Source organism: Rhinopithecus roxellana, unplaced genomic scaffold (genome assembly GCF_007565055.1).
Source record: "Rhinopithecus roxellana isolate Shanxi Qingling unplaced genomic scaffold, ASM756505v1 contig5878, whole genome shotgun sequence".
NCBI classification, from domain to species: Eukaryota; Metazoa; Chordata; class Mammalia; order Primates; family Cercopithecidae; genus Rhinopithecus; species Rhinopithecus roxellana.
The window spans coordinates 98278-113075 of record NW_022144380.1 but is presented as its reverse complement, the minus strand read 5'-3'; the positions used below and the strand labels follow the sequence as shown (position 1 = coordinate 113075).

At 45.3% G+C, this 14798-nt stretch overlaps 1 protein-coding gene across 2 annotated transcripts in view; it reads left to right on the top strand.

Annotated features, from left to right (window-relative positions):
• The first annotated feature begins 1336 nt into the window (after positions 1-1336).
• ARSL (arylsulfatase L) overlaps positions 1337-14798 on the top strand; it is a 32472-nt gene continuing 19010 nt past the window's right edge. The window contains exons 1-4 of one of the 2 annotated variants that reach the window (XM_030926584.1): positions 1337-1432; positions 9072-9114; positions 11032-11193; positions 13926-14047. In XM_030926584.1, coding sequence (XP_030782444.1) covers positions 9092-9114; positions 11032-11193; positions 13926-14047 — 307 coding nt within the window. In that variant the 5' untranslated portion in view covers positions 1337-1432; positions 9072-9091. Of the gene's footprint in view, positions 1433-5146; positions 5259-9071; positions 9115-11031; positions 11194-13925; positions 14048-14798 lie in introns of those variants that run through there. The other variant, XM_010383491.2, reaches the window with a different exon arrangement.

Genomic DNA, 14798 nt, shown 5'->3' with positions numbered 1-14798 from the left:
ATGGGAGTATGAGAAAGAAATTGAAATTGCTTACCCAGCATGATTGTAATTAAGTGTTCTCCAGTCATCTGCAAAGTACGTCCTTAACACCAGTGTTTTCAACCCGAGTGATTCTGCACCCCGGGAGACATTGTGCCATGACTGGAGATATTTCTGGTTGTCACAACTGGGGGGAAGGTGGTGGTCACTACCTGCTTCTAGGGAGTGGAGCCCCGGGATGTTTTTCAACATTCTACAGGACGGCCCCTACAATAAAGAATCATCCTCCTCAAATGTCAATAGTAGGGTAGTGGCGTAACCATGCCTCATCCCAGAACACAGAAAGTCAGGCTGAAGGTCAGGCAACCTGGGAGTTCCAATTTGGATCCTGGTTTTATCTCCTTGATGTTCAACTTGTGCAAAAAATAACTGTATGAGTGTTGACAGCCTTCCCTCAAGAGCAACATAATCTAGTAGACTTGGCCTAGAGTGGTAGGTGTTCTTAAGCCCATCGAGCCTGTGCTTTGTTCTTTCTGATGTGTTAAACTCATAAAGACTGTATGCAGCTACAGATTTACAAGAGGGCTTATTTGGCAAGCGGGAGTCGCAAATCAAAACTCTGCAATGTTCAGGCTATAGAGACTATAAATGCATTAGGATGAATATTTTTGTGAGTCAAGACGTAGAAGTGTGCAGACAGCTCTTATTTGGAAAAAAGTCCTTGAAGTGATTCATTTTACATCTAACGTTGCCTGCAATGTATGCTCTGCCTCAATATGAAAAAAGAAATGCACTCCCTGGCAAATAGATGAGAAAACACACTGGTGCACAGAGCTAAACAGAAGTGATAGTGACAGAGTCACATGGGTAAGCAGCTATATACATATGGTAATAGTTGCGGCTATGTACGCACAGTCAGAGTTGCAACTGTAACCTGAATCGTTTTCTGTCTTCTTTTTATGTTTGAGGCAAATAGCAAAAGGAAAGAAAAAGGCATGAAATGTAAGGGCTATGGAGTGATTATTCAAGATGAATTTCAAGAGAACCACTTTTCCATTTTGGAAAATGCACTCTGTCTACATCAAAAGCCAGAAGGGATTCCACCTTCCTGCCATTGAAAAACTCCGTGTTCAGCACCAGACGTCTGGGCTGTTTCCCTGAGAGTGAGGTTCTGCAAAGAGAACAGAAGGTCTTTTGTGGACGCCTGAAAGAGCCAGCAGTACATTCCTCGGGGACTTGCCTGGTCTGTTCCTGGGACAACCTAACTTGGTTTCTGCGGAATTCCTGTTTTCGCTTTTCAGAGTGAATCAGCTACGCACATGCGTGGGCCAGCCGTTCCGTGCTGCCGAGACAGCCTGTGCGTGTCGGTTTTGGCAAGCAGAAGACGTTTCTTCCAAGGAGCAGCCTCCCTGCTAAATCCAGCCGGTGTCGCCCTGACACAACTGCATTTCAGGTAACTGGTCTTCCTCGGGCTTCTTCTCACAGGCCGGCTTTTGCACGTGCAGAGACGCTCCAGGGCGTGTTCTTTTGTGCCAAACTGCGTCTTTTCAAACAAGTCCCTGTCCATGTTTTAAAAGTAATTTCCTTTCAAAATAATAATGATAATAATCAGTGAAAATATCAAGTACAGATTTTACATGGGAGATTTCTAAACGGAATGCATAAGGAAAAGCAACAAGGGAAGATATACCAAATGGGAGACATGGCATCCACACTAGATTCTTACCTTAGCGATGCTGAAGGCACGTGCACTGAACATTGAGGAGATACTGGAGGTGAAAAGCGAAACTGGGTTTGGGAACAGGGCCCAGGCACAACGCTGAACACAGACTCGCAGCCTGGGGCTGGAGATCAGGGCGGGAGAGGAGGGTTGTGATTCCTTCTCCCTGGAAGAGAATCAAAGGCTACATTGTCAGTCTGGCATGGGCGTTTCCTCGTCTTTTTCTTTTGTCTTTATTTGTATTGTATTGTATTATATTTTATTGTATTCTATATTTTATTATTTTGTTTTATTTTAAATTGAGACAGGATCTTGCCATGTTGTCCATGCTGGTCTCAAACTCCTGGCCTCCAGTGATCTTCCCATCTCGGCCTCCCAAAGGCCAGAGTGTGCCAGCTGAGATTACAGGTGTGAGCCACCGCGCCCAGCCTCTTGTCTCTTTCTAAAGGTATCTTGTATCTTTAGAATGAAACAATAGAAAATCTTATTCAGTAGTAAAAACTAAATCCGGACCAAAATGTTTAACATTCTAAGGGTTAAAGTGCAGAGTTCTTTGGAAAAGAAAAATCTGCTTTTATTGTGTCGCTAAATACATAAATACATCACTTGAGAGGTAGGCCACAGACTTGATATATAACCGTACGTCATACGACTGTTCAACCATGATTGAGGGTCCTATATTTAGACACCAATATAACCAGCCAGATAAAACAAACACAACCATGTTCCCCAGGCAAGTCAGAAGCAGCCCTTAATATGCTTTTTCCTTGAAAAATCATATACATATGTATGTTATATGTATATATGTACTTGTTTTATATGTATATATGTACTATACATACACATATAAACATTTTTATTAAAAAATATACATATATTAATGTATAGATGTACATACTTTATATGTATATATGTTATGTATACATATAAGTATGTCATATATACATCAATGTACATATATACATTATATGCATGTACATATATAAAGACATGTGAATATATAAACATGTATGTAGATGTCTATATCTACATGTTTACTTATGTTTTATGTTTATATTTATATGTACATTTTATAACATGTATTTTTATGTATATGTGTACATACATGTACATATTTTATGTATCTATACATAGATGTACATATATATTTTAAAGTATATATTATTTTTATAAAGAAAAAATGCATATTTTAATAAAGAAAAATTATGCTTTATTATATATTATATTTATACATTTTATTTTATTATTATTATTGGGTTTTTTTCTAGAGATGGGCTCTCACTTTGTTGCTCAGACTGATCTTGAACTCCTGGGCTCAAGCAATCCTCCCACCTCCGCCTCCCGAAGTGCTGGGATTATAGGCGTGAGCCACCACGCCCAGCCTTATTTACACATTTTATGTGATACATTTATACTATGTATGATATACAAAAGTTATACTATATTATATGTAATAGATATGAATATATAAATTAAAATATAGATGAAAATATTCCTTTAGGCCCCCTACGAGGAAATGACTTAAGATTTGGAGACATGCCATCAAAACCGTTTACTTGTAAAAATGAGTCAGGCCGGAGTGTGCCAGCGTTTCAGCTCATCCCAGAAGCAGGGTGGTTTCCACACCCACATAAGGAGGAAGTGAGATCAGGTAGGCTGTGTGACTCTTCACAGACCCAGCATGTGGCTGCATATGAAGTTGTGAAGAGACAGCAGGTGGAACTCTATGAAACCCTGTCCTTGTAGGTCAAGGATGGTTGAATAATAGGGACCATTGTGAACAGTTCCATTCCATAGAGTAACTTCCCCCCAATGATCATGCAGTGCCTCAGAAACTGCTTCCTGCCCCCTTGATCTTCTCTTGTCTTGTCTTTTCTTTTTTGAGACGGAGTCTCACTCTGTCGCCCAGGCTGGAGTGCAGTGGCACAATCTCAGCTCACTGCAACCTCCACCTCCTGGGTTCAATTCTCCTATTCAGCCTCCCAAGTAGCTGGGATTACAGGTGCGCACCACCACACCCAGCTAATTTTTGTATTTTTAGTAGAGATGGGGTTTTTCCATGTTGGCCAGGCTAGTCTCAAACTCCTGACCTCAGGTGATCTGCCTGCCTCGGCCTCTCAAAGTGCTGGGATTACAGGCGTGAGCCACCGCGCCCAGCCCATCTTTTCGGTTTTAAAATCAAGCATTGCTTGAAAATAATCCTTTTTTCACTTTTTTTTTTTGCTTTTTTTTCTTTTTATCTTGTTTATTATTATTATTATTATTATCATTATTATTATTATTTTTGAGAGAGTCTCTCTCCGTTGCCCAGGCTGGAGGGCAATGCTGCGATCTCACCTCACTGCAACCTCCAACTCCCGGGTTCAAGCAATTCTCTTGCCTCAGCCTCCCGAGTAGCTCGGATTACAGGCGTGCAACCCCATGCCTGGCTAATTTTTGTATTTTCAGTAGAGACAGGGTTTCACCATGTTGGCCAGGCTGGTCTCGAGCTCTTGGGCTCAAGTGATCGGCCCACCTCATCCTCCCAAAGTGCTGGGATTACAGGCATGAGCCACTGTGCCTGGTCTTTTTACTTCCTTGTTTGTTTGTTTGTCTGTTTACTTAAAAAATATTTTTCTCTTTTATCTTATCTTTATTTCTTATTTACTTCATTTACCACTAAACAAATAACTTCTTTAAAAACAATTTTTTTTTGAGGCCGGGTCTTGCTCTGTCACTCAGGCTGGAGTGACACTGCAGCTTCAACCTCCCAGGATCAATCTTTCCACCTCAGCCTCCTGAGTAGCTGGGACTAGAGACACATGCCACCGTGCCTGGCTAATTGTTTTATTATTTGTAGAGACAGGGTCTTGCTATGATGCCCGGGCTGGTCTCGAAGTCCTGGGCTCAAGCGATCCTCCTGCCTCAACCTTCCCAAGTGCTAGGATTACAGGCATGAGCCACAATGCCCAGCCTAATTTTTTTTATTTTTGAAGAGACAGCATCTCACTTTGCTGCCCAGGCTGCTCTGAAACTCCTGGCCTCAAGCAATCTTCCTGCCTCGTCCTCCCAAAGCGCTGGGATTACAGGCATGAGCCACCATGCCAGGCTGGATATGATCATATTATAGCAAGTACCCTGTGTAACAGCATAGGCAGTCACTTAAAAACCTAAGGATACTGGCAGAGCGTGGTGGCTCACGCCTGTAATCCCAGCACTTCAGGAGGCCAAAGAGGACAGATCACTTGGGCTCAGGACTTTGAGACCAGCCTGGGCCACATAGCGAAACCCTGTCTCTACGAAAAATAAAACAAAATAAAAACCTAAGGAAACTGACCACTGGATTGGTAGACGTGGGCGTGGCTTTGAGACTCCCCCATGCTGCGATGTGGGGGGAGTGTGTGCTCGCTCTGTCTGTCCTGACTCTCTCTGATCCTCTGACATGGGAAAAACAAACTCGAAGTCAATCATTCCCAGCTCAAAGCCTTGTGGGTGTGCTCTCTGCCTTCACGCTTGCTTCCTTTGGAAGAGAACCTTCCTCTTCTTGATCGGGGGTTCAGGCGGGAACCCAGGAGCAGAGGTGAGTCCTGTGAAGGTTCGTTTGTGCTGGAATGGGACTCCAGCCCCAGGCATGAGGTAGTGTGGTGAACAAAGAGCTCCCCGTTCCCTTTTCTGTCTCTGAATAATTGCCCAGTTTGTTTTTATAAAGCAGAAACGTACCAGTGACTTACAGGCCTAGGAATGTAGCTCTGCCCTGGAGAAGGGGGATTTGTTTTCTCATCTGCAGGAGAGGCCTTGGGCAGGCCCCAGGCTCTGGGTCACCTCAATGTCACAGCTTCTAAAATTAAACTCATTCAAGGCTTTTATCACCATCTCTTTATTTATTTAACGTTTTTCTCCAAGAAAAAATTTCATCTTTTTACTTATAAATACATAACATTGCGGGAGAAAGAAAAATTAGGTCAAGCACGGTGGCTAAAATCTGTAATCCCAGCACTTTGGGAGGTCGAAGGGGGTGGATGGCTTGAGCCCAGGAGTTTGAGACCAGCCTGTGCAAAAGAGGAAATCCCGCCTCTACTTTAAAAAAAAAAAAAAAATCAATAACCAGGCATAGTGGCATGTGCCTGTAGTTTCAGCTACTTGGGAGGCTGAGGTGGGAGGATCGCTTGAGCCCAAGAATTTGAGGCTGCAGTGAACTATGATCGCACCACTGCTCTCCAGCCTAGGTAAGACAGCAAGACCCTATCTCAAAAAAAAAAAAAAAAAAAAAGAGGAAAAGAAAAATTAGAAAAAGAACACTTTAACTAAATCTCCACACCCAGTGATAAACCACTGCTGGGCAGGATTGCTGCAAACCATCTTCCCCTATTTTGTGGTGGTTTGGAGTTTTCCCATTACATTTGCACAGTATTTTGCTTTTATTCAGTTTTCTGACCATCGGCAGTGTGGCATTGTAGGTCAGAAAGCAAAGCTGAGGGTGTTAAAATGCTCATTTTGGTTTTCTCTCCATGTACAATTTTAAATCAATCTCTTTCCCGGTGGAGGTGCTATTAGGTTGGTGAAAAGTAATTGTGTCTTTTGCTATTGCTTTTCGAATATAAGAATTGTGTGTGCTCTCTAGGGTAAAACAAACTAACAAACAAACAAACCTCACGAGCAGGGCGTACACCTTATCCCTTCCTTCTGTGCTCCAAACAAAGCACAAATGATATCTGAGGTCTTTTTCTCTTCAACAGACAGAAAATTACTGGAGATGTAGCAATTCAGTGTTAGACATCTATCAATAATGTAAGAAGCACACTGGTTCGGTCTGGAAAGGCGGGACAACTTGAAGCAAAGGCAGGAGGACTGTCAGCAGGGAGGGAGCTTCCGGGTCACAGACAGGGTGAGAGAGGAACAGTTGCCTTCTTTTGAGTTTCTGATGAGCCTTTCCAAAGGAGGCGATCAGATACACGTCATCTCAGGGAGCAGAGGGGTGACTTTGACTAGAATGGGAGGCAGAGGCCTTAGGCAGTTCCCAGCTTGACTTTTACCTTTAGCTTAGTGACTTGCGAGCCTCGAGATTTATTTTCCTTTCACAAAGCTCATTGTCTTTCTCAGAAGACTGGTTTTGTCCCTGAATCCTGCAAGGAGCAAACACCCCTCCCAGCATCCCCTAAAAGGCCATGAGGGGAAATCCCTCAACCAATGGCTTCTCTCCCACTCACACCCTGGGGTTTTGCAGCCCTGCGGACCTTGCCCACCCCTCCTCTCTGCCCTCCCCGCTCCCACACCAGCTGTGTCTATCCTTGGTCAGGTTTCACCGGGACAGCCACCACGGCCACTTCTAGGCTCTCAGTGCCTGCTGGCTCCAGTGTGTCCTCACTCACTGGCCGCTCGGCCCTTCTAAAAGTGGCCAGGTCACTCCCCTGGTTACTCAGAGGCAGAAACCCAACACATCTGCATGCTCCTGTCTCTTTATCTTTTAGGCATGCCCACATCCACTCAACGAAAAGAAGCGAACTCTGTAGAATATTTGAAGATATTTATTCTGAGCCAAATAGGAATGATCATGACCCATGACACTGTCCTCAGGGCGTCCTGAGAACATGTGCCCAAGGTGATCGGGGTGCAGCTTGGTTTTATACATTTTAGGGAGGCATGAGACAGCAATCAAATACATTTAAGAAATACAGTGGTTTGGTCCAGAAAGGTGGAACAAGTCAAAGCCAGGGGACTTCTAGCTTATACACAGATTTAAACATTTCCTGGTTGACAATTGGTTGAGTTCGTCTAAAGACCTGGGAGACTAGGAGGCTGAGGCAGGAGAATCACTTGAACCCGGGAGGCGGAGCTTGCAGTGAGCCAAGATAGCGCCATTGCACTCCAGCCTGGGCAACAGAGCGAGACTCCGTCTCAAAAAAGAAAAAAAACAAACAAACAAACCTGGGATCCCTAGGAAAGAAATGTTCAGGTTAAGATAAAAGATTGTGGAGACCAAGGTTCTTCTGGAGTCTTGTAGTGGCTGCCCTTAGAGACACTAGATGACACTATTCAGACCTTTAAAAGGTGCTAGAGTCTTGTTAATCTTTTCAGGATTGGAAAGGTCTGGAAGAAAAAGATGTGAATCTCTATGTGGATAGAAATTATTTACATCTTTACAGATGCAAATTTTTCCCCACAAAGGACAACTTTACAGGGCCGTTCCAAGATATGGCAAAGAAACATGTTTTTGGGTAAAATGTTTTGATTTTCTTATCTGTCCCATGTTATGCCAGAGTCAGATTGGAAAGTAAGTCACGATATATAGTTAAATGAAACCCTTCTGATGAGAATTTATGGTTTGTAGGGCACGACTCTCCAGACCCCTTAGATAGGAATTCGGGCAAGATAAAAAGAAAAATCCAAGCTTTGTCCTCAGTCCCATGCACAAACCACACGGGGTGAGACCACTGCAGTACCCTGAAGGGGACCCCTTGCTGCCTGCAACTCTAATTGTTATCTTCCATCTCATTCCTTTCCTGCTCTCCACCCTGGGCTCCCCACCCTGGGCTCTCCACCCTGGGCTCTCCCTCACTTTTTGGAGAGACTGAGGGGCCGCCCTTCTGTGCTTTGGGGTCGCCCATTTCCCTCCGTGGACAGAACATTTCCAAGTGTGGGCAATGGTCGCCCCGTCTTCCTGCAGCACCTGCCCCTAGCAAAGAAGGCGAATGCGTCTCTCCTTCATGCAGCACTCAGTGCCTGCAGAGTCGTCTAGGCCTTTTTCCTTCACACTGACACTCCCAGTTCTGTTTTCAAGTCTGCACCTCCTGGGCTCAAGCAATCCTCCCACTGCCGCCTCCCAAAGTGCTGGGATTACAGGCATGAGCCACCACGCCCAGCCTCTCATTGTATTTCTGATCTTCATACCCTCTACTCAGATTCTTTTGTGTATCATCCAAGCTTTGATCTTTCCCCGCTTCCCCCTTCCAAATCAGGAATCTCTCTGCGTTTCTGGACATTAGGAATCACCCTGGCCCTGGGCTCAGGAAGCAGAAGACAAAAGAAGCTGCTTCCGGACACTGGGATTCTCTCCTCACTTTGCGATCTTCTGCCCTGACCACATCACTCATGGGCTATGAAAGCTGGTAAAGGGGATGGAGACCCTATGACCACTTTCTCCCTCTTTCTCTGAAGACTCCATCTGGCTGTGTATTGAAACATGCTTTACATTCTTAACATAGTATTAAACATTTTCGAAGCCTTTTCACTCAGGAAGAGTATTCCTTTATGACATTTTGGTCATTGTTTTAAGATATTTTTGCTATTGATATCATGAACGGGAATCAAAATTCCCCTTTCTAATTACTGTTTTATTTATAATCGGTTCAATTTCTGCTGTCAATGTGATTGTGGACATCTTTATGTCTTACAGGAAGTAGAGATAGAGACAACATGCTACATCTGCACCATTCTTGGTAAGATACAATTATATGCACTCATTAGTAGTCTTTTCTTTCTCTCCCTTTCTTTCTTTCTTTCTTTCTTTCTTTCTTTCTTTCTTTCTTTCTTTCTTTCTTTCTGTCTCTCCTTCCTTCCTTCTTTCCTTTTCTTCTTATTTTTTTTTCCTTTCTTATATAGAGACAGGGTCTCACCATGTTGCCCAAGCTGGTCTTGAACACCTGGGCTCGGGTGATGCTACCGCCTTGGCCTCCCAACGTGCTTGGATAATGGGCATGAGCCACCCTGCCTGACCACTTCTGGATCTCTTGATGGTGCTTTCTCCGAATGCACTGATAGTGACTGATCCTGCATCTGGAGAATGAAGCATGAGACCCGTGATTGAAGGATCAAATTACTTTTCTTTATACTTTTCAGTGGTTTCTAAAATGTTTACAATGAACATGTGTTGGTTTCATAATAATTTCATATATAAGCAAAACTATGGGATAAATATAACTTTAGAAAGTTACATTCTAAGTGGATAGTTTTGGAAGCAAACGAGTGCATGCGACAGCATAATTCAGGTTTCACCATGCAATCCTGAACCTGAGTGTACAGTCTGTTTGTTTCTTGGATGTCCATTTTGAAAACATGGAATTTCAGAGAATAAACTGCTGCAGAGACCTAAAAAAAAAAAAAAAAAAAAAAAAAAGATGTGCTCCATGCTCCCTTAATTTGATGTTGTCCCAGGCAGCCTCAGAGGGAATTGTATTTAATTCTTTGCAAATCAGGTGGGCATCAACCTCTACCATCGGCCAGGTGTCTGGTTTTCCAGGGAAAATCAGGGTTTCCCCTACTGCAAACCTTCTTGGAGACTCAGATTACATCTTTACTGCATCCCACTGGGGACTGGGACACTATGGCCCTGCTGTCCACATACATTCCCAGGGTGGCATCGATGAAAGAGGCAGCAATGATAGTGACAGGCTGTATGTCACCAAGCCCTGTGGAAATGCTCCCTCAGGATACGCAACTACCAGGGCTTTCTCCTCCAGGCTAGAACCTCCTTCACCTCCAAACCCTCTTCTCATCAGATACCAGTGGGCTAAAGAAGTCAGTCCTGGGTATTTTCATCTGCGTGCTACGATACACAGAGGGTTTTCACAGACTCAGAAGTAGCAGCTCACTCTGGTCTCACCTTGCCCCAAGCTTGTGTCTCTTCCTTGCTCTGCTGGGTGGTCCAACCCCTAACCCCAGCCCCCATTCCCTATATTCAACACAATTTCCTTAAGGAAGAGCAATAAAGAAGAGGCAACGGAGAAGGGACAATAGCTGTTCTGGGGACCCGATCCGTCCAAGAAACCATGACTAAGGCAGGCTTTCTGTCTGTTTCTGCTTTTCGTGGTTGCTGTTGCTGTAGTTTTGAGACAGCTTTGCTCTGTTGCCCTGCGGTGCTGCGATCTCAGCTCCCCGGAGCCTCAACCTCCCAGGCTCAAGCAATCCTCCCACCTCAGCCTTTGCAGTAGTTGGGACTAGAGGCACATGCCACCACGCCCAGCTAAGTTTTGTATTTCTTGTACAGATGAGTTTTCACCATGTTGCGCAGGCTGGTCTTGAACTCCTGTGCTAAAGCAATCCACCCGCTGCGGCCTCACAAGATACTGAGCTTACAGGAGTGAGCCACTGCACCCCACCAAGGCTTTCTGTTAATCATGAGTTTGAAACAATAGACTTTAGAGCATCCAAAAAAAACACTTAAAGGTCAAATAAAGTCATCAACAGTATCAGTTAATTGTAACCAGAGAAAAACAATCAAATGCCTAAGAGATGTCCTCAAAGCTATTCTGAAATGTGATGATAATATCAATACCTCTTAAAATAGTGATGCCAACTTCCCCCATACACAAGTTCTGCAAGCGAGATGGCCAGAAGCGTGATGCAGTCTCTGTCAGGTTGTGTTTCAGGAGCTGGCTGGCCGGGATGCTCGCTGTGCTGCTAGCTTTGGCGCCATCAGCTTCCAGCAACATTTCCACCTCCCGACCGAACATCCTTCTTCTGATGGCAGACGACCTCGGCATCGGGGACATTGGCTGCTATGGCAACAACACCATGAGGCAAGGGACAGAGAATTACTCACCTGGTGCCCCCAGTGCAGACAGTAGAAGAAAGAGAAGCCACTGAAAATGCATATAACCCTTGATCTTGGCAGTTCACACTTCAGGAGCTCTGCACTTCTGCGTTTTCTAACACTCCCTAATGTTACTTTCTTCCCACGCCAGCACTACCTCAATCCATCCTACACATGACTGCTCATTTCATTTTTATTTCTATTTATTTATTTATTTTTCTCTGAGATAAAGTCTTGCTCTGTGGTCCAGGCTGGATTGCACTGGTACAATCACAGCTCACTGCAGCCTCGACCTCCCAGGTTCAAGTGATCCTCCTGCCTCAGCCTCCCGAGTAGTTCTGGGACTGCAGGTGCCCACCACCATGCTTGGGTAATTTTTAAATTTCCTATGGAGATGGAGTTTTGCCATGTTGCCCAGGCTGGTCTCCAACTTCTGGGCTCAAGTGATCCACACGCCTCAGCCTCCCAAAGTGCTGGTATTGCAGATGTAAGCCACCATACCTGGCCTCATTTCTTTTCTTTTCTTTTTTTTGACAGAGTCTCACTGTGTTGCCCAGGCTGGAGTGCAGTGGCGCAATCTCGGCTCACTACACCCTCCACCTCCAGGATTCCAGTGATTCTCCTGCCTCACTCTCCAGAGTAGCTAGGATTACAGGCACCCGCCACCATGCCTGGATAATTTTTGTATTTTCAGTAGAGACAGGGTTTTGCCATATTGGCCAGGCTGGTCTTGAACTCCTGGCCTCAAGTGATCCACCCGCTTCAGCCTCCCAAAGTGCTGGGACTACAGGTGTGAGCCACTGTGCCCGTCCTCGTTTCATTTTTTAAATACGATTTTTATCCACCCAGTACATAATGGACAATACTTTAGAAATGCTATCAGCCGGGCATGACTGTAATCCCAGCCGTTTGGGAGGCTGAGGCAGGAGGATCACTGAAGGCCAGGAGTTCAAGACCAGCCTGGGAAACAGTGAAATCCTACCTCTACAAAATATAAACATTAATTTTTTTTTTTTTTTTTTTTTTTTGAGACGGAGTCTCGCTCTGTCACCCAGGCTGGAGTGTAGTGGCACGATCTTGGCTCACTGCCAGCTCCATCTCCCGGGTTCACGCCATTCTCCTGCCTCAGCCTCCCGAGTAGCTGGGACTACAGGTGCCCACCACCATGCGCCGCTAATTTTTTTGTATTTTTAGTAGAGACGTGGTTTCACCGTGTTAGCCAGGATGGTCTCGATCTCCTGACCTCGTGATCCGCCTGCCTCAGCCTCCCAAAGTGCTGGGATTACAGGCGTGAGTCACCACTCCCAGCACATTTTAATTTTTTTAATTAAAAAAAAATTAGCCAGACATGGTGGATGCACCTGTAATCCTAGCTATTCAAGAGGGTGAGGTGTGGGAGGATCACTTGAGCCCAGGAGTTTGAGGTTGCAGTGAGCTGTGATCAGACCACTGCGCTCTGGGCAGCAGAGTGAGACCCTGTTTCAAAAAACAAACAGGCTGACCATGGTGGATCATGCCTGTAATCCCAGCACTTTGGGAGGCGAAGGCAGGCTGATCACTTGGAGGTCAGGAGTTCAAGACCGGCCTGGCCAACATGGTGAAACCCCCGTCTCTACTAAAAACACAAAAATTAGCTGGGAGTGGTGGCAGGCACCTGTAATCCCAGCTACTTGGGAGGCTGAGGCAGGAGAATCACGTGAACCCAGGAGGGGGAGGTTGTAGTGAGCCTCAAATAGTGCCACTGCCCTCCAGCCTGGGCAACAGAGTGAGACTCAGTCTCAAAATACAAACAAATAAACAAACATGCAGAAGAAATCAGTGTCGCTGCCTGTAAGCGGAAGACCAACATTGATCTCCATCTCACTCCCAGCCCTATCCAGCTAGCCAAGCCCAGCACTCACATGGGATTTCAATCCTCCCCTGCTGAAAAGCTCTGCTTTTCATTAGGAGGGTCCACACCCTCTTAATGCCAAAATATGGTGTGTCCATCTGTCATGAGCTAGAGCTAGTCCATCCTCCTGTCTGAATTCCAGCCTTCCACCCTCATGTAGCACTTACAGTGTGTTGGCGTCCATGAAGTCAAACCTTCTCATGAACTCTGTGAGTCCCAGAGAAGGTGCCCTGGGCTCTCAGTTCTGCATTCCCTCTGAGGTTGCTCTCTCAGTACCCATAGTGCCTTGTGGAAGCTTAGTCACTCTATCTACTCATTCATTTATTTATTTCAGAGACAAGTTGTCTCTCTGTCACCCAGGCTGAAGTACACTGTGCAATCACAGCTCACTGCAGCCTCGAACTCCTGAGCTCAAACAATCCTCCTTCCTCAGTCTCCCAAGTAGCTGGTTCTACAGACATGGGCCACCATTCCTGGCTAATTTTTCTATTTTTGTAGGTTTTTCTTGTAGAGACAGGGTCTCGCCATGTTGGCCCGGCTGGTCCTGAACTCCTGGCCCCAAACAATCCTCCTGCCTTGGCCTTCCGAAGTGCTGGGATTACAGGCATGAGCCACCACGTCCAGCCACCCACTTCTATTTAAATGAGCTGATGTTTCCTTGAAGGTTCAGAAAACATTAGAAATCTTTGACATTACGTTTGGGTCATTCCTAAGAACATCTTGAAGCGCTCTACGATGACCAGCAGACCTTCTATCAAGTAGCATGTAGCTGTGCTTATGAGAATCCTAGTTTTAACAAGTAAAGCTGTTAATTTGTCCCTCCATAGGACTCCAAATATTGACCGCCTTGCAGAGGACGGCGTGAGGCTGACCCAACACATCTCTGCCGCATCTTTGTGCACCCCAAGCAGAGCTGCCTTCCTCACGGGCAGATACCCTGTTCGATCAGGTTAGTCTCGCTTACAACTGCACTAGGGTGCAGCCTGGTGTATTAATCACAGTTTTTAGTTTTTACATTTTGGTTTTTTTATTAGTTTTTTTTTTTTTAATTTAAATAGAGATTTCTGGGGCGGGGGGGGGCTCTCTCTATCTTGCCCATGCTGATCTTGAAATGCCGGGTTCAAAAGATCCCCCCTCCTTGACCTCCCAGAGTGCTGGGATTACAGGCGTGAGCCACCGTGCCCAGGCAGCTTTTATATTCTGATGCTTTGACATCTTAGGGCTTTGCTGACCTTGGCAGGACTGGCCCTCCCAGGGCTAGCCAGTTCTTAGAGACAGCAAACAAGTCACTTGGGAGTGCACCTTTCATAGATAAACCAATCAATCCAGAGCCCACACCCCTAACCATCACCTTTATGAGGTTTTCATATATGGGGCCACTCTCTCTTTGCCCTAATCCCCCAGAATCAGGTACCAGCTTTCTAGGGACAGCCCCTGCAGATGAAAGCCCACGGAAATTGTACAAACTGGCCAGTCTTAAGCCGACTTACCTTACCTTGCCAATTACTTTCCAAAAAAGAAAAACGATAAATAAAAAAGGCTTTTTCCATGCTTTCCCCTCACTCCCTCTGCCTCCTGACCAACCCTGAAGCTTCCCCATAGAATCACACAGCATGGCTCACCCCTGCCTCCTCTTGAACTGTGAGTAATAAACTATCTCTCCAATGACCGTCATCTCCTGATCTGTTGGCCTTGCCATA